Source organism: Typha angustifolia, chromosome 5, assembly GCF_048772165.1.
Source record: "Typha angustifolia cultivar Huaian chromosome 5, ASM4877216v1, whole genome shotgun sequence".
Classification (NCBI taxonomy): domain Eukaryota; kingdom Viridiplantae; phylum Streptophyta; class Magnoliopsida; order Poales; family Typhaceae; genus Typha; species Typha angustifolia.
In genome coordinates, this window is record NC_133243.1 from 6,356,902 (window position 1) to 6,384,391 (window position 27,490).

The following is a 27,490-nucleotide window of genomic DNA, read 5'->3' on the forward strand; positions in this document are numbered from 1 at the left end:
ATGGTTTCCGTGAATTGATTCGATCTGGATTTTGGAAAACCGAACTGCACTAATTGATTTTCTTTTTTGGTTCTATTATGAGATGATATATTCTTATCAAACATGTGAATAACCAAATCCGGTTGACCCATACTCAAAAGAATAGCTGGAAGACGAGGGAAACGACACAAGAGATGAAGCCATATGGGGTTCGATGTGGACAAAATGGGCTCACGTAATACTTGAGTACGAACACAAGCAAGAAGAGTGCTGCCCGAGGGTTGGAAGTTTGTAAAAAAGGATACAAGAATGGATATCGTCAAGCTGTTGGCCATTTCAGCTTTTTATGCCACATCTCGTTTGCTTGCAAGAGTTACTTAAGCGTTATAGTAAACTTCAATGATTAAATCGTTGCTGAGCTTGGAACTATTAGAGTTGGAGCAATACGGGGGCAATATTTTGAAGTCTCGCAAGTGTTTTGGTTGAGCAAAGGCGTGCTTGGCAAGCACTTCTTTTTACTTGGAAAAGAAGCTAATTATAGTATGTAGATGAGAGCTGCATGTTGTAAGTGATAGCTTTAACTGCCATATTCTCTGACAACAAGGAACGGTGAAACTATGGGATCCGAGGAATACTCAAGCTGTCGATAATGAGGAGAACAAAGATCATTCACAATTCGAAGAAAATAAAACTTATATTGTGTTACATCATTGAAACAGCATAGATTATATTATTCTCAGTGAAGTTATTGGGGAAGTTTGTAGAGACAGGGCATATGTTCATCACTCCTGCCTGTTTATGCTATAGATAATGAGGCAGTTACATGATACTGGCACAAATATTTTACAAGCTGACAACAAAATGAAAGAAAGAAACTAAATAAGAATGGAAAATTCTTAAGGGGAAAAGCAAATCAAGGGAAAATTATTGCAGCTCCCCGCGGTCGTCATCTAGTATGTCTATAGCTCTAATATTTGCACAGCATGGCCACAATAGTAGAACGGCTTCATGTGCAGATGAAAATAGTCGACATCTAAAATGCCTGCTGAATCTGATGAGATTTGTCATCGGAAGCTGGTATTTGAGTGACGCGATCCATGACTAGGGCTCTCACTGCGCTTCAATCGCCTCTTCCTGTACCTCCATGCTACCTGGATGCGCGTTGCAGCCATATTTCTCCAGTAGGGTGACTCATACCTATCACATTAATGGAAGATATACTTATTAATATTCAATTTTCTGGTTGCATAACACATAAAAATTGTTGATCAGCACAGATAACAAAAGGTATTAGTCAAGGACGAGCTTTACATCACCACAGTTTTATATTTGTTTTCTACAAGAGGGATTAACACGATGAGTAGCCGACTGGCTGTGCATTGCTACCACTTGGATGCAACCAGTCACGGCTTTTATGCACCTTAGAGTACCAAAAGTAATTCCTGTCAGCTCTTCCAAACAAACTAATAGCTTCCAGCTATTTTGAATTTTGAGATCTAAGAGGAGCACCTAAACTTGTATTAGATTCATAAGATATTAAAAACCAATCACTCAAATGAATTGGTAAATTATGATTTCATATCATCAATATAGTTCATAACTGACAGGAAACCTGCAGGACAGCATATATAGCCAAGATATCATGTCATAAGACATGATGTTGGCATTTTTCTTTTCCTATTGGAGTCTGCCCATAGGTTGGGTGGGTGGGTGAGTGCAAGTGGGAGGAAAGCTTGGGTGATTTATGTTATACATATTGGTGTTTCTACTAGGTTATGAGATGCCTAATCTTGACACTTATAAATCCTGAAAATCACCACTCGTTGAAAAAGTGTTCAAATGTCACTAAAACACATACAAACGTTGCCAGATTATGCACTGCAAATGATAGATCTTCACTTAAATCCTCTCCTTCCTTCTTTCAGATAATGCAGGATTATAGTGGATCGGTGTGATGCTAAGTTCAATTTTAGCATGACAAACCCCAGATAACAATTACAGATGGATGTAAAACTGAGAAATCCCATATTACATACATAACAAATTTACCATGTGAACATATGTTATAAAGCATTTACGCAAAAGAAGAAAAATTATATTGCGGTCCTTGAGGAAGGACCTTTCCTTGTATTGCTCATTTGCTCAATGAAATGACAAAAATTATATTAAAACCCAGTGATTCTAGAAATAACTCACTGGAGAAAGAACTAACAGACAGAACATTTAGAAAACATTGCCACTTTGTCGCCGGTATAGAAAATGGCATATGAGAGAGAGAGAGAGGGCAGGCCCACCACCGATGGCATAAGGATGTGCATCAGGCAGAATGAAGTCCATCAAAACAACTGTAACAATAAATTTTGCTAACTACTAGGATTGGATAGACTACCTGAAGTGCATCTTTGGAGTAATGGCAAACACTCCTCAGCCCTTCCATGTCACTTCTTTCCTTTCCACAATTTTCATGCCTTCACTCCTCGCAGAAGTCTTTTGATACTTTCGGTAATTACTTAAGTATGGTATCTTTGAACTTACATAAATCAATAAATTTCAGTGTCTATTATCATTCTAGATGATAAATATTCACCTAGTAATATCAGGAAAAAGATCCATCCAGCAAACGGAATTTTGCATATTCATTTAAAGGTTGACTTAGAATAATAAAAGCGTGTTATGTTAAAACTATTCTTCTCTTCACTTGCCGAAAAAAAAAGAAAGAAAAAAATTGAGTGGGAGGCAAGTCAGATCACGTGCTATCTTTCCTTTTTTCTCCTTCACGCTTCCCTTCCCTCCTCCTGGGAAGGTGGAAGGTAAATCCTCGACCCCCACCCCCACCCACAAAGCTTCCCCCTATTTTTCCTCTCTCCGAATAGTGTTGTCATTACCAATGAGACTGGCGGTGACCATCAAGTTCCTTGGTGAGCACTCTTTCTTCTTCAATTTAGGGTTTCAACTACTCAACATTGTCAGATTCTTGCATGCCGGCGATCAACGACCGAGCTCCTTGTTAGCCTCGAGCTCACCCTAGTCGAGGCGCACTTATGGAGCTCTCTCATGGCCCCATAAGCCCATGCGGAGGCAACATCTTGACATGGTTTTGGAGACCCCTCGAAGGTGGCACCATGCCTTGTCGGGGATCCTAACCCCTCTGTCGTGCTCGAGGTGATTAGTGTGTAGGCCTTTATTAGAGTTGACCCTCGAATGACTCGAACCCAACACCCCCTTGCCCTTCCCCTTTCCTTGCTTGGCATAACTCACCTCATCCCTCATTCTTGATTCTATACCCCATATCTTTGTTTCCATCCTCAGCGATTGTGCTGGCTCGTCGACAGTTGACCAACTGGTGACGTTGCCTCAATCCCTCCCTCTTCTCCTGCAGAGGCGACCTTACGCTTCCTCATTTCTTCCCCTGCCTATTAGTTTCAAGTTGTGGTCATTTGTGGGCTGCGAAGGTGGGTGTTGGGTCTACTGGGGCCTAGGCCTCAGCTCAAGCCAAGCCCACCCTTGTGGGGCGCGAGACCTGGCTAGGCTAAGTTGGCATAGCTTAGGGGCCATTTCTTTTAGGTCGTTGGAGCAGCCTCATAGCTAGGCTTTCCCTTCCTCAGCTTTATTTTTGACTATTTGCGTACAATGTAGTACCTCAAGGTGGATTGTGGTTAGTGAGGAGTCTCTCTGTTGCTAAGGAAAACTAGCAATTCCAAACAAGTAGACTATCTCTTACTAATAACTAATGATAATAAAATTAAATAAGAAAAGACCTATGTATGGTGTGATAGAATTTATTAGATGACTATACATGGTTGGCATAGCTTGACACTTGTTATTATTCATGAATGGCTAAATGATTATACATCTAGTGCAGCATACATAATTATTCTATGTTGATGATGTCCCTGACGTGGGTGTTGATTGCCATGTTGAATACCTTGCTTATATGATAGCATGTTTGAAATACAACACAAGTATTCTATGATGATAATATCCTCCGATGTGGGTATTGAATCTATTGATTGTCCTGTTAGTATCTTGCTTGCAAAATAACATGCCACTAGCATAGGTACGCTACCGTGAGGGATGTCATCTCTATATCTCAATGTTACCCGATACCTTCCTAGCTAGGCTAAAAAGCTCGAGAATTATATTCTAGTATTATATATTATGGCCCAAATTTAAGGTCCTAATATGACTCATCATTTCCACTATAAAATGTAATGATCCTGCAATGGCGGTGATGATGAAGATGGGCATAGGAGCTCACGACTGAGATCCTTAATTTGCAGTGATAAACGATCTATTAACTATTCACCAGGTAATAAGTAGGCAATTCTACCACTATGGTCTATCTTCTCTCTTAGGGGTGTTTATGTCGAATGAGTAAAGATGATGACTAGTAAGCCTAGAGTCGGGCTATGACAGTCGATGTGCCTAGTGTCGAGTGTGTTGGGTGGATTTGTGATCATAAAGGAAGTTAGCATGTGTGTGAATCGCATAGTGCTAACTTCTATAATGTGGTGGATGCCTTATGCAATTTATGATGGGATAAATTTATATAGTTTGTCTTCCACTTATTGTGTTAGGTAAATGTATGAATCTTGCCATGCTATGCAATTTTTTTATACATTATCTTTATACAATTCTTTATACTATTGACGTACTTGTCGTAGCATGTAGGCTTCACTGCTGTTTTCACTATTTTAATTTTATCTAGTGAATATGTGTATGTTACTAGCTCTTCTAGCCTATATGTAGGTGTCACGTGAGGCAATCTCATGTGAAGGAGATGTGGCAGATGCTGGGCATTTCAAATTGTCTTGCTTGCCATTTCTCTAACATATACCTTTTTCTATCTTTAGATTTTTAATATTGTCTTCACTTTATTAACCAACGAAGAAACATCAAGAGACAATATATACCATGCCTAGCATCTTAATATTTTCTGTAACTATAGGTCTATCAGATAAGGCTAGTAACACTAATCTGCTAGTATCAGTAGTCACTACAATTCACAAGAATTAATCGTTCATCGTATCTTTATGATGAATTAGTTTAAGAGAAAATGAAGCTGAACGTCTACAATGATGTTGTAGTAGTGCAAGAAAATTTTGGAAATCAGCGATGCAATGTTATTTCAAAAGAAACAGAATGCTCATTTTTACCTAATTGCTCCTTGCACACGTGGGTTGCGCAGGAATCGTGAGAACAATGAAGTGACTTCTTCCAGATCAGCAGCTCGAAGTGCAAATGCTTCCACATTAGTTATACATCTAACAGTCCTGGTAGAAAACAAGCGCAGTCCTTGAAACCTGATTTTCCCTCCCTCTGCAATAAGTTACACTTTGAAGTCATTTTATTACTGTGAAATTGGCTTCCTCTTTCATAAAGAAATACTTGTGCGAAAGAAGCTGACTTCTTTGATAGAAAAATGTCTCAAATACTGTGTGATGAATGTAAAACAAAGCTATGTGCTAAGTCTGCTATTTAAGACCAGATCACACGTGAATAACTGGCGGGGATTGACAGCTGTTTTACTTACACATGGCATCTATATGATATAGAAACAGTAGGTCTCAATCCGGGTTCTAAAAATGAATCTCATTTTTTTAAAGAATAACTGAGAACTGCAAATATAAAAGAAAGAAGTGGTCAAGTAGAATTCAGACCTTTATTTACTGAAGAGTGTTCTAGATACCATGTGAGGAGTTCCTCTCCACAAACATCTCCTTCTTGTAAGGGAGCTATGCTTCCATCTGCTCCAATGTTCTCCAATTTACCCCTTACTATGAAAACCATCTTTTCAACAGGACCTCCTTGATAAAGAATATCACTTCCCCTAATATATAAATTCTGCCTTAGTTTGTCGTAAATAGCATCCAAGATTGGCTCATCCATTAATGCAAAAATCCGGACCTACAAATAAAGGAAATCTCAGGTTCCACAGGTAAAAAAGAATATCATCAACATACAGAACAGCCTCAACTAGAATTCTGCTGGCATGAAACCTTAACTACGATGTTTTATGTTCCTAACAAGTTAAATAACCTTAATTAGAAGAAATATACAAAATATTCTGGGCCAATTATGCTATATGGTCAAGATATTCTGCACATACAGTGCACATGCTTTTGAGAGCTATCCTGTTATCTAACTGCAGATTTCTCTGATTGCTCGAGACTTACTTTTCTTGGACTTCTAATTCTTACTTATTAACTCATGTAAAATGCCCATTCACCATAACTCATCATTCAATCTGTGGCCCATATGCCCATTTAATATGACAGGATCAAACATTTCATGGTCATCCAAACAAATCAGCATCAATATGCTAGGAGTATGTCAATCTTTACCTAGAGCACCATGATTATCTAAAGGCATCCAGAGTCCAGCCTCATGATCAGAAACTTACCTTATTGAGAAACCTAAAGAAATGGCGACGTATGTCTCTTTGTATGTCCTCTGGTAAGTTCTCAAGTAGCTCTTCTTCATTCACCCCTCGAGTAGCAGCCCAACTGAACCTTTCCGCTTGTCTAACTTGCCTGCACATTTTTGGCACTCTACCAATGTAAAACTAGGAGGAATCTAAAAGACTAACATCAACTATCAGACTAGTGATTCTTTGAGTGTGAAAATTGTATCATGACAACAAATAGAAAATTATTGCGTATAATAAATATATTCTTAATGGTTACTCCATAACATGAGTCCATTTTAGTTGTGGTCTAGCAAAACTCACTGCAGGGAGAAGGCTTTGTCGTTGATGACAACAGTGATTAGCGGAAGGGAATTAGTTAATTTTCTTCATAAGATGAGAATTCATGGCACAGGGGTATGATAAAAATTCAAAGCAATTTTACATCATACCTTCTCAAATCTTCTGGCAAGCGTCGATGGCTCATCCATTGTTCAACATCACGTCGTCTCAGTTGCATTTCTAATCTCCTAGTGACACATAAGAAGAATCAGACAATTGAGTTTCGACACTTAATAAATTATCAAAAGGGAGGACACATTAGAACTGATACATAATGACATATTTCCACATAAAAAATTCCTCACAAGGCCATAATTATCAACAAGAACATTTCACTTCTTTCATGCAAATGTTGATGGCATTTGTGACCAAAATTCTGTTAAGGGACATTGTCAATGAACCTACATTCCCTTTGTTTGGTTAACATGTAATCTCATAGCACAATGCAATTATATGAAAATGAAAAGAACTAAATTTTAGTAATTTATAAGGATTATCAACTTACAAACTACTATAAAAACTTATGTTTGAGAATGGTGATTTTTATATTTTATATTATAACACTTGCCTCAATTCTAGACTTAATACATTTTGATAGTATAAAATTTTATTTGTACTTATATAATTAGCAAATTATATTTCAAATAGAATCTTATTCATATAATGTGTCTACATATTACATATGAGCATATGAACAAATTATGAGATGTTTAACGAGGAATATTAAGTGAAAGATGAATTTGATTCTTTAAAGTCAAAGGTTTCAGTCTATGACGTTGATTTACAAGAAGACGTATAAAGTTTTAGTGCAGTGGTGTAGAAAGGATGTTCGAACGCGATTAAGAACATTCTTAAATACAGAGTGCAAAACCATACTGTTTCAATTTTTCTACTCTTTCTAGTGACCTCATGGACAGAATTTTAAGGCTATCGGGATTATATGCGGAAGAGCTATATAAGAGGATTTTAACCTAACCCTATACAGTTGATTATTGGTGAGACTTTTGGAGATCTCAAGAATTACAAACCTAAAATGCCGATTGAAATAGCCAACTAGTATACAGTTCAACAGTTTACTATTTGAACTAATCATGAACTTCCACAAAACTAGCATAACTAGCATGTAGTAGTAGCATGATCTAGTACAGACTGAGCTATAAGATGGTAACAGATATGACAACATCTATTGGCATCCATATTAATCAAGCATGGGTTTTTACATCAAAATAGAGAAAAAATAGGATAGATTCAAAAACTAAATCCATGAAACAATTCCATTTAGTCAGACCTCACTCTGTATAGCAGATAGTGAAAGATAAATATATGCATTTAGACCAGAAAACATGCCAAATTTATGATCTAACTGATTAATCTTGATTACCAACAAGTTTCAAATCTTTTTTGGCGGGAATAAAGTATATAAAAACTTAATCTACTATTTCCAGAGCCCACCATGTCACTATAAGTTATACACTACTTCATAAGTTGGTTCTTTAAGTTTCAGAATGCTTCATCTCCTTGTAATAGCTTACCTTCAATTAGATATCTTGAGGTTTAATGCATCAGATCCACAAGGATTATCATGAGGTTATACCAAAAATTTAAGTCTCCGATGTAAAAGTGTACCTTCTTCCAAGACCTTGGAGAAAGTTTTGCATATTTCCAATGAGTAAGGCGAAAAGCAACAGGCCCAATCCAACAATAGCCATAGTGAACAAAACTTCCCATTCAAAGTAACTTGGAATTAGATTGCCAGCTAAAGTACTGATTTGCTACAGCAGAAACATCACATTGTAAGAGTATAATAAACTAGTATCAGAGCATATCATAATTCTCGAAAGACATGCAATATACAACAGAAGGCAAATTATTATTGCAATTAATTTAGCAAGTCAAATGCATCTATGTCCAATTGACAAATCACTAAGTTAAAACTAATCATTTTTCTCCCTCCTCTAAGACCATTCCCATGTCTAGAGGGCTTTCTGGATGGTTGCCCTTCTGCAACCAAGAAATGCAAATAGCTCTACCCTCCAAACTGCCCATATAGCAGTTGCGGCAATTCCTGTTGTCTGACATTGCCTTGACACCATTTCAAAAGGTTACTGATAGCTCAATTTCCAATCATGAAAATCAATTTAATTCTATTGCAGCTTTCTCATCTTTGAGTTGTGCTCCAGCTGACCAGATTTTGTTGACCAGTTCTTTTTGAATGTTAAGAGACATCGCCATAAATGAAGTTAACATGACTGCATGGCTGTTGCCTTTAGTCTCTGAAATGAACACAAATATGAGTACAAGATCTAAACCAACCTTTCTTGGTGGGCCTGCTTCACGAATCCTTCATCAGGCACAATCTCCTATATTAGACCTGCCTATTTTCACGCCTATTTTCATCAAACATTGGCTTGAAACTTAGCAGAAGGATATAAATCAAACTATATGCATATGAAAACTTCATAGCATCATTCTTCAAGAAGTCCCTGTTCGACTTGTTGCGCCTCTATTTTATGTTGCCTCCTTTCTTCTCTTTCAAACAAGAATGTAGTATCTTAAGTTCTTAACCCATACTAAACTTTCACATTCTATAGTAGGATGCAACATTGGCTTCCTTAATGTTGAGGTTTCTAACCGTAAACTAACAAGAACTATCAGATATCCCTGAAATTTTCAATCACCAGGACAGCCTGTCTTAGATATTTCATATGTAACCCTGCCATTTGCTAGATTCTCACTATGAAGTAAGATAGACTTAGGCAAGTTTTACCTTAAGCTCAGGAGAATGCAGTAATTAGCAATATTCTTACATATGCCATCAAAATAAAAAATAAAAAATTCAACTCAGTGCTTCGCTTCAAATATTTCCAAACAAACTCCCACAAAAATTGTTTCTCTTCAAATTTTCACCTGAAATCCTTGACCAAAATGGAAAAAGTTCGTAAATTTTAGTAAAGGCTTATAGCGAGTTCTCAATAAAAAAAAATGTTTTGATTCTGAACACTGACATTCTGAAACATATGGTACCTTTCTTCTTTCTCAGTGAAAAAATATTGTAATATAAAATAACGGCAAGTCAACGAATGCTGAATTCTTTTTAGCTAATGCTTTCAACTTTATATTTGAGATATAAAATTAAAAGACAGACTAAGATTATGCATCTTTACACAACGACAAAATTTCCACCATTGGTTGACAATAATTCTATTTAGCAACAGTGAAGGAAAAGTCATCTTCAGGCTGGCTAAGAAAGAGGCTACATGCTCCAAATGAAGTAGGAGATTTTACTAGATATACTACCAGAAAGGCTGAAGAAGGTTAATGCAGATATTGCAAACATCACTAAAAGGTAGATGACCTCCAACACACGAGCTTCTTCTTCTCTTTGTCCCTTTCTATGTTATTTCTACTATCAGCTAATTATTTGTTAAATTTCATTGGTAATCTGAAAAGTAAAAACTACAAGGAACTTAATAGTTTCATATGATTCATGACATAATAATGTCAATATGTAGATTGATCTGATATAGATTATGCTGATATTTTATATAAGACGAGATAGATATAAAATCCACATAAGAGGAAAATAATGAGAAGGGTGGTGGCTTATATGCATAGCCAAAAGAATCTTAAAAGAGGGTTCTAAAATATCTGTTGAAATAATAAGTTAATAACATCATTTAAAAACAATTATAAGAAATAGCTCGAAAACACCATGGACAATTCGTCATATCTACTGATGTCAGATACTTGTTCAGTACTTTAGTTACTTCTATGAAAGTTGTTTTAATGATGCTTATAGAAAGGCAAACCAAGCTGCAAAATGGTTAGCCAATTGCAGGGCAAAAGAAGAAATCTCCTATAATCCCAATTATATGGGGTTCACTATCATTTGCCTCCATTTATCTCTATTTAACATAAGGTTTTGTGGTATCAAATCAAGCTGTATCATGTCTTCTCATACAACTTCCTCCCAAGAGAGATTTGGACTTCTCCTACTTGAAAGGAACCATTCTTTCATATCGAAAAAAAAGGAAGAAAGGTTAAAAGGGGGAGAGATAGAGAGAGAGAGAAAAAGACAGCTAAAAACTCATTATATGTACATATATACACCTACATTCATATATATACATATATACCTGTGTATATATCTAAGTTCTATTGTCAATGCCATCTTATGAATTTCAAACAATGTCCATCCTTTGAGGCAAGAAGCAGGAAAGAGGTACCTGAAAACCCCAGAATAGAGAATATATATATCTTGTAACAACACTGTCTTTTGTGGTTAGCGAAACAGCCTGCTCATATATTCCATATTGAAAATGTCCACTAGAATTGAAACAGTCGGTAGAAGTGAACTCATTCAACCATTGCTGTCTATTTGATTGATCAAATTCTTGAAGATTGTCCCCTCGTCCACAATCTATTAAGAGTTGGCAAGATCGAATGCCAGAAGTAGAGCAAGCATCCTGCAGACACTTATTTACCCTCTGCCGCAGAAAGTATACAGGTCAGAAAAGAAGCTGCTATTTCTGAGTATATTTCCATCAAGTATCAGACCGCAAACTAGATGCCATAAATGCTGACAAACGCTTTCAGCCGTAAAAGCTTGATAGATAAAGTAAATAAACAAAAGTGTATTGTATTCCAAGCAAGCAATAAAATCATGGGCATATCTAATTCCAGCAGTTCCTATGGATGAAAGCAACTGATTTGTGAACTAAGTAAAAGGCATCGTCCGAACTAATCAGATAAGAATGAGGATGAGAATCATAACAAATTAACAACCTTGAATAGCATGTGATTTATGAATTGTAAATGCAACATACAATCAACAAGCTCTCTTGTGTAGAATGTTCAGTATCACATGAGAGGATTTAGTACCATAAAATGTTAGCAGGATTGGCCGACCCAGATAGGGATCAGTAGTTTGGCCTTTGGTTCAATCGGTCCAGATCCATAATGGATTTGGCCTAGATCCGATCTGGGAACATCAATTAGTGATATCCCCAATTTAAACTTTCTCTCTTTTTTCACACTTTCTACTCACTATCTCTCTCTCTCTCTCTCTTTTTCTCTCCTTAGTCATTACTATGTAGACATCATTTCTTACGGAGAGATTTAGCTCTGGCAAAATCCAGCAACACAAATCTAACTCCGGCGAATTCTGACAAACTCCAGTATGCAGTTTTTTATTTTTATTTCTTTATTTCTCTCTACGTTTTTATATTTCTTTCACTCTCTCTTTTTCTTCTTTCTTCTTCTCCTGCACTACACCAGTCTTTCACATTTTCTTTCTTTTTACTTGGTTCTCTCTCTCTCTCTCTAATCTCATCTTCTTTTCAAATGAAGTCCGCAGATTTTTTTTTCTTTTGGTTTTCTTTTCTCTAATCTGTTCTTTTTCTTCTCCTTCTTCACTTACTGATTTTTCTTTCACGTAATAACTTTCTAAATTGTTCTTGAGTAGTTCTAATTGAGTAATTTCTAAAAGCATGAAGAGAAGGTACTGTAGAATTTCTATTATTTGCATAATGAAGAACGGATGAGTATTGTTGCCATTAGGAGAAAGTATACATTAGAAAACAATCACTATAGAAACTACAAGTATAAACCCACTTTGATACCAATCCACTTTATCTCAGAATTTTCTCAAACTAGTTGGAAGAACTTTGTGGTTAACAATCATTCAAGCTCATAATTTGGAACCTGGTCTCAGACAACCAGTTTTTTTATTTTTTCTTTATTATTCCTCTCTTTATTAATTTTCTTTTGACTAACAAATTTTTTTATTTTGTTTTATTCTTCCACCCTCTCTCTAGCCTCTCCTTTTCTCTCTCTAGTCACTCTTCAGTTTTCAGTGGCAACAAACTTTTCTTTATTTGTATTTTTTATTTAAAGCTCATATTTTTCTCCTTTTCCTTTTGTACTTAAACGAATCTTTTTCTTCTATTTATTTTGAAGGTAGCAAAACTGTAGTTGTTGAAATTGAGATTAAATATTTACTTAATTATTTAATTTGTTGAAATTGAGATTAAATATTTGCCAAATTATTATGAAGGTAGCACTTTTATTATTTAATTTTCTATATTTTTAATTTAATCTTTGTTTAGGTGTTTACATTAAAATTAAAATGACTCCATGAGAAAAGTCACAAGATACTAACATTGGCTAGTAACAATCCATCCCTCTTAGCTAAAGCATGTCAAATTCAATTAGTGTGAAAAAGAAAATGAGTAGTAATGTCAGCCGTCTAAAAAAAAACATTTAGCTGGAGATAAGGAAATATAGCAGCTTATACTCAAGTTAATTTGGAAGTCAAAATAGAAAAATATTGGCCCATATAATATGCAAAAAGAAGGATTAACAAACTGTACAAAATAGAGAGTCAATAATTCATTAAGAATCAATGCATGACCATAAAAACATTTATGATGATAACAAGTAGTAGAGTGGAGAGAATGATGAGTAGAGACAAATGAAAAGGGCAATAAAAGAAAATAGAAATATATAAAGAGAGGATGAGATGAGAAGCAGTGATGGTAGCTTTTAAAGATTTAGATCAGTTTATATGCGGGCAGTAATTCTATGACTCCTGGTGTTACGGGCTTTATGGCGGAGTCTAAAAATATTAGACTGATAGATACATATCTTCAGAAAAAAGAAGCCATACACATACTGCTATCAAGACAACTCTCACATCGTAGTGGATGCTAAACAATCAGTATGACATGATCTTCTGCCTCCAAGTTCAAAAGATATTTCTACTAAAATGAATGATGATGTGGTAGTGATAATGATGGTGATGAGACTTAGTCTGGTGACAGTGATGATGATAATGATGAGACTTAGTCTAGTGATGGTGATGATGAAGATAAGACATGCGTTTTTGTTACATAATTTTCTCAAAGAGGTATTTTTACGAAGAACTTAAGTCTATAGGTAGCTTAGACACTCGGAGTGGTGCGTCAATAGGATGATATGAGTTCATCATCATTACCATCATATCAATCACTTATCAGAGCTATAACACCATTAATATACTCTATATCCACAATCTGTATATGTTTATAGTGTACATGTGCCTGTGCCGGGACTAATCGTTCTCGTACATGTTCAATATCCATATCATATCATAGGAGAATTATAAAACTTTTATTTGTATGAAGACTATGTGAGATGTTACAATATATTTCTAAATACATATATTTAAATCAGAAATCAAAAATTGACATATCAAAGACCTAAAAATATTTCTAAATATCCTAAAAAGTTTATTAAAAATATTATAAATGCGTACCAGTAGCACGTCCCGCTCGGCATGCCCCGTGCCGACCGGCACGTGCCGTACTGATGGTGTTATGGCGCAGCCATCATTGCTCATAAGTAATAACAATTAAGTGAACAGAACTACCTACAAACTACAGTAACGTAACCCTTTTGAATCTAATGGGAACTACAAAATTAAGGATTGTTATAACAGGCAGCATTTGTCAGTCCACCAAGTACTAGGCTACTAGCAAGTTGGCTTTCTCGTAAATAAAATTGAGAGTGTATATGGAAGGGATTCATAAGAATGACTATACTACTGTACTAAGTACAAAGAGATATATAAGAGATTCATGTGAGAAGAAACTAGTAGGTGCAAAAAACCAAAAATCCCTCCTATACACTAGCACTTTATTTTATTTTAATAGCAACACACAAAATAAGTACTCTATCAATCTATTGTTTCTAATATAAGTTCTTTGCTCAACAAATTACGGAAATCAAAATAATGTATTCTGCTATACAACAAGAATATGAGTTAGCAAATTTCTGAATCTAGCACGTAGAACTAGAAGTAGACGTGTAGACCTGCAGATATTAGGAAAGCAGAATAACCTAAAGGTATCGTGATGGTGAAAGACTACAATATTGAAACAATGTTACATTTAAAAAGCCAAAGATGACTAACCTGTAAACCAAAAAGGTACCAACATGAACCGACAACATGCCCAGCTAATACAAACATCAGTAGGTTAATAACAAAATTAGCCCATGCCGACTCAAATATGAATCCGCTTGCAGACTGACCACCAAGCAACGGCACAAATCTGATGATTCGTGGGATATACTGAAGAAGTACAGTGGCACGTAAGAGATTTTTTGCATAGTTTGCCACTGAAGCTCCCACATATCGTGGTATAACAACCAATATCAACACCTTGAACAAAGGGAAAAAGAGAAAAGCTTAAAACAATGACCAGCAGCAAGAATAAAATTATACTGCCAAAAGATAATCAAAATATCCTTATACTATGCAGCATAAACAATTACAAAGGTTTTATACGATAAGAAGGTTATAGTATTTAGATTGTAATAAACATTCAGCTGATATAGTTTAAGAACGAAACAAAAATAAGTCAACAAACATTATTTTTAATAGAAAACAAGCTTTTACATAAGTCAAACATCAAGACACCATAAGTCAAGACCAGGCTCCCCAATAGAATGTTTAACCTGCTCCAGGAACTAAGAAAACTTGATTTATTAATCTTTGTCATGGATTGACCCTATATTCACCCACAGGCACAATTAGATTGCAAAGTATGTGTTATCTTAGAAAGGATTACTTATTGAGAATTAAATATATTAATCACCATAATGAAGGTAAAAAAATTCTTTCAGAGCAACTACTTGAAAAGTTAAAATGCAGCAACAGAGGTTAAGGATATCTTTCTCTCAAAAGGTCAACCTGAGGGGAAAGAACAAATCCTCCATACTTGCAATACATCTAGCTACAGCAACTTCTTATGTCGTATCATTAGACTAGGTTTTTCTTCCTCGATAGTGGAGTGTGTCATCCCACCCCACAGAGAAAGAAAAGAAAGTTGAGACTGACTAAAAAACCACAAATGATCTTGAGATTTTCTATATTTCCTTGTTTTCCATAATTAAAAAAGAAAGTTGTTGACCTATTGATAATTCCTTTCTCCTACTATAGCACCTAGTGTATATATTAAAACCTCCAAGATCTCCAGGATCTCCTCTAAAAGCTCAAGGCATCAGATTGGTGTTCATCTTACTAGTTATTATAGTACTCTTCATGTATAAGCCAGTAGATATAAAGGCTAATAGGAAAGCTAGACTTCTAGAGAGATTCCCAAAGAAGAGAGGAGATAAAAGGGCAACAAGAAAAGCAAAGAAAAGAGAGAAACTAATATTCAAATCATGTCCTAAGTCCTAGGGGTACTTGCACTTCAAAGTCTAAAACATTCTTAATAGAGGCCTCTCCTAACAGTTCAACTAGGACTATTGAGTTCACAACAGAGATGAGGTCTCCTAAAATTATCTTGAAGACCATATCCAGCTTCTAAGCACAGAAACTTTACAGATGGCAAAGCAGAAGCTGTACATTTTATTTAGTTCTCCAATTGAGAAAGACTCGAAAGACATCAAGTAATGAGTTCTTTTAGTTGCTCCATTGGCTGGAGGGAAACGCAATTTAAAAATCTAAGGAACTTACAAGTTTAGGTGATCTTTATAATCTTGTCCTCAGTTTCTGATAACTAAAGCTTCAATTAAGTTCTTTAAGACAGTCTCATTATAATCTATTAATAATTTTTGCGTCTGACTTCATCTTTGCTCTTCCCTTGTTTAAATTTATTTGTTTGGAAGCAGAGGGAAGGCAACAAATGATAAGGTTAGTCAAAGAAATCTATCAAATGTGGACAGAGTTTAACTTCTACTCTAACATAGGTAACGAAATATCATATAAAACACTGTCAAGCTTTTTCCCATCAAGAGAAGAACTCTAGGAGAAAAAATTCAATGCGGTAATGAAAGATTGAAGAGAAATAAAATATAGTATTAGACTATCATTATTGCATCCTTCTAGAGCTCATCTTGCTGATTGTAAATGATCAATCATCTCAGTGGAAAATTCTTATTTAATCACAAGAACTTTGATGTCAAAATAACAGCATATTTGTAGATTTAGGAGGCTGTAGAACACTATACAAAAAATTTACCTGAGGAAGTGGCAGTACAACAAAGACATCATATATGAAGTATCCACGAAGATAATGAAGAGCAATTTTCTTTGGTTCGTCAACTAAATCCCCAGCACCCACTACTCTTGATTCAGGAGCAACATAAGCCAGCCTAAACTGCAATAGACACATAGAAAATTGCTGAAATTATGAAGTAGACAAGTCATAAATAGGGCTAGATCTTCATCTATAACTTTAACACGCCCACTCACGTGTGACCCTTAATAACGCACATGAACAAATAATAAATAACATGTTCGCAACTGACAATATTGCAATACTAAAAATTAGGGAAGAAAAGAGGACTAACGAGGTTTGAACTCATAACCTCCAGAAAAACTAGCTTTGGAACCATGTGAAATATTAGTTGTTCCAAAAGCTTAAACTGCAGAAGAAAAGCGGACAAACGAGGTTTGTCCTCACAACCTCCAACAGACTAGTTTCGAAATCATGTTAAATAACAGTTAACCCAAAAGCTTAGGTTGTTAAGTAACGAACTAACAATATATATTATGCCTTTAACAAAATTAAATATATAATGTGGCTAGAATCCAACAAAAACAAATATAGTACATCTAGAGAACTTGCATATTAGTCTTAAAATATACTCCATCATGCCCCCTACATCACGAAGGCACAATAATCCATAAGTTCAGTAGTACACTTAGAGTTGAGATTTTGAAAATTAGGTAAAATGGATAAAAAAAGAACTACTATTTTTCAAGGACAGAATTAGATGAAACTGACTGTCAAGTACAAGATATCTAGTGTCTATAATTCAAATAGGATATCAGAAGATGGCACAATCAAGTGGTCGTTTCTCTTTGGTGCCAATATACAAAGAAGGGAAAAAGAAAAGGTGAAAGAACCTAATGGCAATGGCTACAAGCAGATGAAAACTGCAGTAATGTTTTAAACAAACTCTTGAAAAGAAGTTGTTCAATCTGGGAATGGCTCCCTTGCACTGATATTACTTGTCAGAATAAAGGACAAGTTATTGAAAACATGGGAGAGCAAAATGCTTGTGATCTACCAATGGCATTGGGAAGACCACTACACTCAATTCAAAGGACATTTTCCTGTCAACATGGCTCCAAAATTAGCAAAAGCTATGCCATCAAGCAAGCAGAGAAGATGATATTGTTGGATACGTATCAAAAATCTTAAAAGGCAAACCATGGGCTGAACCCTAAATTTAAACCCTTAAGCCTCTTATGTATTCTTGGTTACTCGACTAATTTATTATCTGCATTATGCAATTAATTTTTCACCAAAACTAGGACTATAGATCTTTATTTCTCAATTTATAACATCACCTCGGAGAAATGTCAATTACTGCTGAAAAATCTTCTGCATGAAACTCATCCATAATAGGAATTGTGAAAGTAAACAAGAGGAAAATTTCTTCCTCATAAATAGTAAGTCATATCTTAATGAAAACGCATTTACCTGAAGAAGCATGTGCAGAAAATAGATGAAATCAGTCAAGCTTCTCACAACAGCAATTGCTGTCCCAAAGGACCAATTAAGGACTATACACTTGTCATTCTGCTTCAAAGGAAGACAAAAAATGAATGCCTAATGGTAAATTCTTAAATTGACAGAAACGTGATGTAACAAATATTGCAGAGAAACTAAGAAGAGAATGTGATTAATGATACAGCTATAACAAACTTCAGCAGCTCTGATCACCAACAATGAAATGCAGCACCATAAACAAAGCAGAATGGCTTAATATAATTACTCTTAAGCATTTAATATGACTTTTAACAGATATTACCATTTTGAAACTCTTCAAAATTGGCAAGGACATCTCATTCTGATTCTATGTGGGAAGAGAAAGGACCGCTGCAGTTATGTCAAAATTTTTTGAATATAACATACAGAAGTTCGACGTTAGGAATTTTATCATGAAGGCAAAGTAATAAGTCATAGATGTAATCAGCTCGAAAATTTTGTTGAGAGATGTCAGCATCAGTCCTTCCATTAACCTTATTTTCTCACATTCTGAGTCCAATGACAGATTGAAACTTTAAACTGAAAGTTGTACATTTTGGCACAAGTCTAGCAGATTTTGGAAAATCCAGTGCAATATCATGTAAACTTGGTTCTAATATTAATCCAAATCTAATATAAATGCAATGTTTTGGAGAACAATTAACCCAATTAAGTAACTAAAATAAAATATAGTAAGCAATAACTGACAATAAGTTAATCAATTAAAAAGATCACTACTAGATGGAATGAGAGAAAAATTATTCAGATAAGACAATAACTTTCTCAACTCTCAAATATGTATGTTGGCAATAGAAAGACCTAAAATATGATGTAAGGAAAGACTTTAGAGTTTAAGTGATGCAAAACGTGGTGGAGAAAGATGAAAGAGGAAAATAAGAAGGGAAGGAACGGGGATTCACACCTCCACCCTAAGAAATGATTTTACACCAAAATTCTCTAGAGAACAAAATCACATAAATTTTCATTAATCTCCAAAGAAAATATAACGGGTCTATATATAAACCTACAATGAAATTAAGCAAAAAACACCCTACATAGGAAATAAACAAAAGACACCTTAAATAAATCAAAATCAGAATCAGATCCCTATAGGAGGGATTATCAACTGTCGGTGCCTCTTATGCTGGTACACACGCCATCGCGTCCTATCAATGATGTCCGCATCATTAAGTTTACCAAAAATTGAATAGTAGTGTTTTTACTTTAAAACCAAGTTTTTCTTTTCACGTCCAGACACTCAAAGATTTTCTTTTACTACTAGAATCTTCTAGACAGCAATAGTAACCAATGAAAAGTAGAGATTGAAGAAGAAGAAAGGTTTAGAGAGGAAGTAGAAGAGATTAGAAAAGAATCTTAAAATAGAGTAGGAGAAAGGGAGAGAAGGGGAGAGAGAAGAAATGGAGAGAAAGGAGAGAGAAGAAGACCATAGGAGAAAAAATGAGATATTCAAATAAATCTTATTCAATCATTCCGTGTTTCTCATACAATAATTCTTAAATAGGTTAACAACTTTGATTCTAACTGATTCTAATAAAAACTTATTTTCTAATAGAACTCTAATTAATCATCTTACATAAATTGACTAACCCAATTTAGGTAATAAATCAATGTGGATTTCCCCTACATATAATCTTATCATAACTATCAATTGAGATTCTAACAGGAATTCATTTCTTAATAAGACCCTAATTGATTAGGTCTTACCTAAATTGACTAACTCAGTTTAGGTAATAACTCAATGCGGACATCCCCCGCATATAGGCTTACCATATCTATCAATTGATTAATTTAATTGATCATTTGAATTAAGAATCAACTAAACAAATTAAATGTAAAAGTAAATTGAGCCTAATTAGATCAAGTAGACCAAAATTGGATAAACAACTTTATTTTAGTCAACTTGAAGATGATGCCCACATCAAATATGATGTTGGGATTAAACACTTTCTCGATCTTGGAAATCTTTTTTTACCTAACGAGTTGTCATACCAAGGCAAACCAAAGTTAGCAAGTATCACTACCATGACAAAGGGCTAACTTTAAATCTTTAAATATACATAGATATTCTGATACCTTGTTTGAAATACTCTTATCGTCAGGTTGAGCATTGCTCGATATTCTAAAAGCACAGTCAACAATCAGGTAGCTATTAGTGTTGTATATACAAGAACCAAATTGTAGCAGATAGAAGAATTAAAAAGTATTTAATATCATCTTGATGGACCATATCTCAGGAAATGCTTGCTTATCTAGGCTGAGACAGCAATAAAAAAAATATATAATATAAAGTTATAAACTGTGTCCTTTGATTCGAAGGAGACATCCAAGCCAACACATCATCCAAATGGTAACCATACTTTTAGTCTGATGACTATATCATTGGTTTCCTACAACAATGACTGTTTAGCTATTAGAGAGCACCAGCTGGCTATGTTGGCAAATATAATTTCCTGTAAGTTTCATTACTCAGATATTATACAGCACAAAATAAGGTATGATCTATATCTAGAGTGGGATCTTAATGACCAGGGCAATGATCAATCAACGGAAACATCCCACAAGTTAAAACATTGAAAGAACTAAACAGTCACATCAGTCTTACTCAAGGAACAACTGTATCATGACAAAAGAAACTCTATTAAAATATGCCACATCTACACATCTCATGTCAGAATGAACTCCAGTTACAAATACAAAGATGCAAGTTCTAAGCATTAAAAATCAAGTGATCAATGGAAATATATATAAAAGATCTAGCTGCATAATCCAAAGGCTGAACAGTGAGAAAAGCGTACCTCCTTTACAGACAAGAGGAAGAAAAACAATGGATCGATGAAAATTGCAACCAAGCATGATATGACAAAAAATTGATTCCACTGTTGTACAAACTTATTATGTGGATTCATGATAGGGAAGTAGGAGAGCAGGAACGAAATTGATTTCTTTGCCCAACCAACATCACCATAGAGAATATTGTGAAGCTGGAATCAAGGACAAAAGTTTAGGTCTTAGTGAAGAAACATGTTTAAAAGGCAAGATCTGAAACATAATCAAGAGAACTATAAATAGTAAAATTATATTTGTAATACATTATTCATTTAAAAGAGAAAAAAAATAAGGCAAGTATGACCAGAAAGCTAACATAAGTAATTAATAACAAACACTACAAGAGCAGCTATGACAGCAGCAACAACGAAACATATCATACCCAGACTAATTAGAGTCAGCAACATGAAACCTTTTCTTCCATTCAACTCTGATGTTTAAAGGGTGAAGAAATAGGGTGAGACCTTCAGCCTCATAATGAGATGGAATGAAACCTCAAGGGCAAAGGTGTCAGTCTCAGTTTTCAGTCTTTCCATGTCTCACATCGTTATGGAGTTCTTCATATCTTGCAATAGAAAAGTAAAGTGTCCAAATCTTACTTACCTGGTTAAAGGTATGGGAAAAATTCAACATTTTAATGCTGGGTATATGCTTAAATTCAGTTGGTTACTCACCAACAAGATAATTTGCCAAATTTAAGTATAAACTATAAACTAAAATCTCTACCAAGTTGTCAAGAAAAATAAATAAAAGTCCATCTCCTATGTTGGCCATAAAAGTACTTGATAACGGTTGCCTATCTTATAGGCTTGTAATCGTGGTTTGAAATTTCATACAAAACTAAGACATTTTGCCAAAATGTTTTGCGTTTCGGTCCAATCCACAACTCCCCCAACAAATTTTTAAAAGTACGACCACACCAAAATGTATGTATCCCTAGTCCCACGGGATTCATTATGCATGATCAGACAAACATTTTAAATGAAGTATGTTTTAAATTTAAAGCTGAATTTTACTTGAATCCAATTTGTACCGAACTCAATATCAATCCCATTGCTTAAATGTTATTAGATCTTGTGTGATACATGAAAAATAGATAAAAAAGACTATTTATCAAAAAGAAAGTCCAAAACCAATAGAATGAAACTAGAATGTAAACCATCCGAAACTGACCAAAACGTTTCATTTTTTAGCCAAGCTGAAACTGAAACTTCGAATATCGTTGTAACCAACTTCCAATGGATCGCATTGATTGCGAGGGTGGTTTGGTGTCGCATGTTGGAGCAGTGGTAGTAATGTTGCCGACAGCCACTTCTCTGTTTTCTCCTCTCATTCTTCTCCATCAAGAGGGAAAAAAAGTTAGGTTGGGACCTCTAACTCAAACCAAGGTGGATTTGGGTGGGCTCGATAGTTGGGCCATCTTTTGGCTCAACCCCATGCATTGTTCACATTGGGAATAGAGGTAAAATACGAATAACAAATATAAATTGTTATTACCAAAATAAGAAATTTATTCTAAGAATAGCTATTCTTATATTTACTTATATTCTAAAATAAGGGTGTAATAATTATGTTTGATGTGATATAAACTAAAGGTAAAGAAGTTACTGAAATACCTTTCGATTGATTTATAATAGATTGATGGAATAGATAATAAATAAATTAATATGTTTTATGTATGTAATGCTTTTGGAAGTTACATATGCAATGTAAGAAGATAGATATGCAATACAATACTAGGGAGATAAATATGCAATGCGATGCTAGGAGATACAAAGGAAATATTTGAAAGCATGGATGGTCGTGCCGGTAGCGTACCGGCACATGGCACGAGGGATGCCGCACGACACCCCTCTTAATAGTTCCGCCGCACGACGTTGACCTCATCGTCGAGCTATCTGTTGCCAATCACCATCGTTGTCACTGATTGCCGTGGCCCAAGCTTGTCAGGTGCCCTAGCCCGAGGGAGGAGGAGAGAGAGAGAGCTAGGGCACCCGACGCACTCGGGCAACGGCGACCGACAATTGCGAAAGCGAGTGGTGATCGATGACGACAACGATGAAGGTGAGTATCCAATTTTTTTTCTCTCCCCTTACAGCACGGCGTGTCGTGCCGTGCCGACCACAGGTCGGCACGGTCCATATCTGTGGCACAGCCATCATTGCTTGAAATATAGGATGCAATGCTTGAAAGACCGGTGTGCAATGTTTTGAGAGATAGGCATGCAATGCTTATACAATTTTATTATTATAATTGAATATATTTTAATTTTATAAAATATTGGTTTATTAATATTTTTATTTTTTTAATTTAATCCTCCATATTTAGTGTTTATAACAAAAGAATATTTTTAAGTATTATTATATTTATAGTCGAATATAATAATATTTTATTTTAAATGGAACATATATTTTTTAATATATCTTTGCAAAATGAGATTATTAATCATATTAAAATATTTACACTTTCATATGTTTTATTTTAGCTTAAAACATGAGATTATTAATAATATTATATTAATCTTTTCCAAAAAAAATTATTTTATTATTTAAAGAAATTTTAATTAAGTTAATACATAGTTTAAATAATAAATATATTATTTTACCTATGAGTAAATATTTATTTCCATTAAATATTAGTTTATTAATATTATATTTTTGTTGTTATTCATACATATAAAATTATTTTAATAATAAGATAATTTAAAAAAAAACATTACAACAATTAAATACTATATTATTAAGTTTACATTATTTATATTTATATTTAATTATATATAAAATTAAAATAATATTTAATAATAATAATACTAATAATAATACTTTTACTTATTTTATGAAATATTAAATTATTGACATTTGTGTTGTTTAAGGTTAATTTATTTATTTAATTTTAAATTAAAAATATGACAAGAGAAGAGAGAGTAGAAAGGAGTGATAAACTATAATAAGATGTTTGAGAAAGAGAAGAGATGGGAGAAAGAAGTAATGAATTATAATAAGATGTTTAAAAGAGATAAGAGATTAGTGATAAATTATAATAAGATATTTATAAAATGTTGTAATTAAATCAAGGGTAAATAGATAATTAGGTTAATGTGTGATTTAAGATATAATTTAGATAAATAGTGTTTATATTCTAGAATGTGGCTATTTTGATATTTAGCTGTTATTTTGGAATACGAGGTTGTATTTTGGAATAACGATTTTGATTATTCCTAAAATGAATAAGAGCTAGGTGTTCCAGTAGCAGCCCAACCTATTTTTGTTGGATGGGCCTTGGCCTGACTTGAGTTACTATTTTTTTTTGAGCTGTGAGCCTTGAGCTTGATCTTGGCCCAAAGTTAATTAGTAGTAAATTTTAGAAATTTTGTATATTGCTAAATTTAAATATAATTTTTATAAATAAAGGTGAGGATTTTTATTGGTACCCAGATTATTGATTTGAGTTATTTACATGAACCAGAGGTGAATGGATTATTCACTTGTAAATCGTGCTATTGTGTCATCATGTTATCTTTGTGCTATATTATACTTTCTGCACTATTATTCTTCATACTATGTTATATTTTGAGCAACGTTATACTTCGTGCAATGTTATACTCAATAAAATGTTTTGTCATGCATTTGACAAAACATTGGTTATGAGTAGATATGACTTAAAAAACAACTTCGATATAGATCGCTCCACAGCTTTCCGGGGTGACTCGAGTTTATTTAAAAGTCTAAAAACATACCTATTTTAGATATTACAGTGACTTTTTTAGATGACTAGCGAGATTAAAAAAAAACAGCCATAAGATAAATTGATGAATTTCCTACAATGACTATAATCTCTTTCAACGGGAAAAGACAACGTAGGTTAATCAGTAAGTGAAACCTCATAGTAACACTAACTAAATCAACTATGAGACTCATTTACCTCCATTAGGATTTGTCTTTTCCCTTTTATTGTGTTAGTTGTTTTAAAGACATTGGTTGTCTAACTTGATCATCTTTATCTCTTTGAGAGTTTCTAGTTATTGGCTTGGAGTTATCAATTATATTGAGTTCTTTTAATATTGTGGATTTTGGGAAAGTTAATGTTACGCTTTGTATATCTCAAGTTCTATTGGAGTACATGATCAATTCTGATTCCGTTTTCAGATAGTGACACCTCACTTTATAAGTTGTAAGTAGTGAATAAAATATTAAAATGCAGAAGAAAGTTGGTCTAATAACTTCAAACCTACTTCTTGGACGTAGTGGTTCAAGAAAATGTTGCTCTTCAGATGGTTAAGTTCAAAATAGAAGAAAACATGAAGTAAGATATCCTTGTGTTGTAATGTCTGAACAGTGTACATTAATCAAAAGTGCACACAAGGAATTAAGTCATGTTATAGATAAAGGCATTTTTAAATTGAGCAGAGGCATTCAGATTCTTATCAAATGACAAATTGCTTCTAGATAACTTTAACAGAGTATAGAAACTTTATCAGATCCAAAAAAATAAAAAACAGAAAGCAATAACTAATACATGTTTATAATGTCAAAAGTACCTTATTGTCGAGAGAAGAAGCTCTGTAATGGCTTATTTTGGTTTTATAAGCAGCAGGGCAATCAGTGCAATCTGGATTGTTGCATAGTCCTAGAGGTCCAGACTTCAACAAATGCTCATTCTTCGCAAAATGGTCATTGTATGACAAATCGTTTCTTCCAATTTCTTCTGGCATGACAGCATGTGATCTGTTACTTTGTTTTGCCTGTGAAGATCGAGGAAACTTTTCTGTTCTCTGATTGCTGTTCAGAGGACCACTCATATGTGAAAACTGAGTTGGCCCTCGCAAGGGACCAGTATGTGATATAAAAGTATCTCCATTGTCATAGGATTCGTGGACTGGTATAGACATTGATGCACTCCTCATTGTAAATCTTTGTAGTTCAACATTTTTCAATAACATTGGGACATGATCCTTCTCTCGATCAGTCATTTCTAAACCTGCAAGGGAAATCACATATAATCAGATAATGAAGTTAGAAAAGCATTGAAGCAAAGATATTCAGACCAGCTCATTCTAGTCCCAAAAGGGCGACACATACTGTGCATCGCTATCCACAACATCCATTTTATAGGCCAGTACATGGGGGACTTTTTACTCCCCAAGTAATCTAAGGGCTTAGGGATCACTTACCGAGCTAATAAACAACTCAAGCAATGAGAGAGGTTAAAAGTGAAATCCACTCAAAATCAAGTGTAGGAGAGGAACAGAAGTATGAGATTTTGGCAAATTTTAAAGAAACAATTATGTCCTTAATTTTTTATATCAGAAAGTTTAAGTCTTTAAAAATCCTAAACAGTGGGCTTATATAAGAAAATTGGTGAGCATCGAAGCCACTTCGAAGGGTAGAGTTGATAGCTCTACACTTAACGGAGTCACTGCATTCAACTTCCTCTAAAATTTAAGGTGAAAATTCATGGTATTTGTAAGTATATATACTCTGAACAAATCACGCACAAAGATATACCGAAAGTGAATAGATACAAGGCAAAGAAAAAAAAACAATCCATCATCCAATGGGCCACAGAGATAGAAATTTATCAAGATAAGACATCTTGGTAGCGATTGATATGGATGGGTATCAGGAAGTACGTCTTCATATATCGAAGAAGCAAGATAACATAATCTGCATTTCAGATAAAATAATTTGCTAGTACTAATTAAAGGAAGATCCATGCATACCTTCACCAAATCCGAGAGGTGAAAACAAAGAAAGACAACAGAGTTCATCATTTATGTTACATCAAAACAAACATACTTTGCCCAAAGAAAATAGCATCGTCTAAAGTCGATAAAAAGGAAGAAAAATATATGTAAAGGGCTCAAAAAGGAAAACCAATGCATGGGTCACGGGTTGCCATGCCCTAATTGACATCTCTACCTGCCATTCCTCATCAAAAAGCAGGAAATCACTAAAAAGGCCGGATCATTTATGCAAAAAGCTACTAAAGGCAGATATATACTAAGCCCAACTCCTCCAACCCAGTGAACAAGTCACGAAGCACCAGAGAAAAGAAGTGGTGAGACGAAAACCTTCAAAGTTTCGGCAAGTCCTCACAAGACCGGGGTTGACTTAAGGACGGGGTTCTAAGTCTACAGCGCGTGGGATTGCGTAAACTCGCCCGCTTCTCCCATGGCAAGAGAAAGGGAATGGATAGAAAGGGAGAGGTTGGGTGGGGAAGACGAAGAAGCTTCTCGGTTACTTCTTAGAGAAGAAACCAAGGTAGCAAAAGGTGGGCGGCTGGGCGCTTGCTGTTGTCGTTAAATCAGAAAGAACTCCGATGATTACTTTCCACTTTAGTCCGTTCAGACTTGCTGTAGTCCTTCTTGGGTCCAAATGTCCCTCCGAGAATC

At 34.7% G+C, this 27,490-nt stretch overlaps 1 protein-coding gene across 3 annotated transcripts; it reads right to left on the reverse strand.

The window, feature by feature from the left end:
- Positions 1-671: 671 nt before the first annotated feature.
- LOC140759871 (probable cyclic nucleotide-gated ion channel 20, chloroplastic) lies at positions 672-27,448 on the reverse strand. Of its 3 annotated transcripts, none has more exons than XM_073096545.1 (13): positions 27,170-27,448; positions 25,637-26,076; positions 21,069-21,254; positions 18,205-18,303; positions 16,735-16,872; positions 14,679-14,927; positions 10,954-11,214; positions 8,354-8,499; positions 6,838-6,915; positions 6,383-6,512; positions 5,640-5,886; positions 5,136-5,298; positions 672-1,176 (listed from the first exon to the last, which is right to left on the reverse strand). In XM_073096545.1, the coding sequence occupies exons 2-13, from the start codon at positions 26,066-26,068 to the stop codon at positions 1,044-1,046; spliced, it is 2,262 nt and encodes a 753-aa protein (XP_072952646.1). In that variant the 5' UTR covers positions 26,069-26,076; positions 27,170-27,448; the 3' UTR covers positions 672-1,043. The 3 variants fall into 3 exon arrangements, with proteins under 3 accessions (XP_072952646.1, XP_072952645.1, XP_072952647.1); XM_073096544.1 differs by lacking the exon at positions 27,170-27,448 and adding an exon at positions 27,018-27,163; XM_073096546.1 differs by lacking the exon at positions 27,170-27,448 and adding an exon at positions 26,819-26,939.
- Between the last annotated feature and the right edge of the window lie 42 nt (positions 27,449-27,490).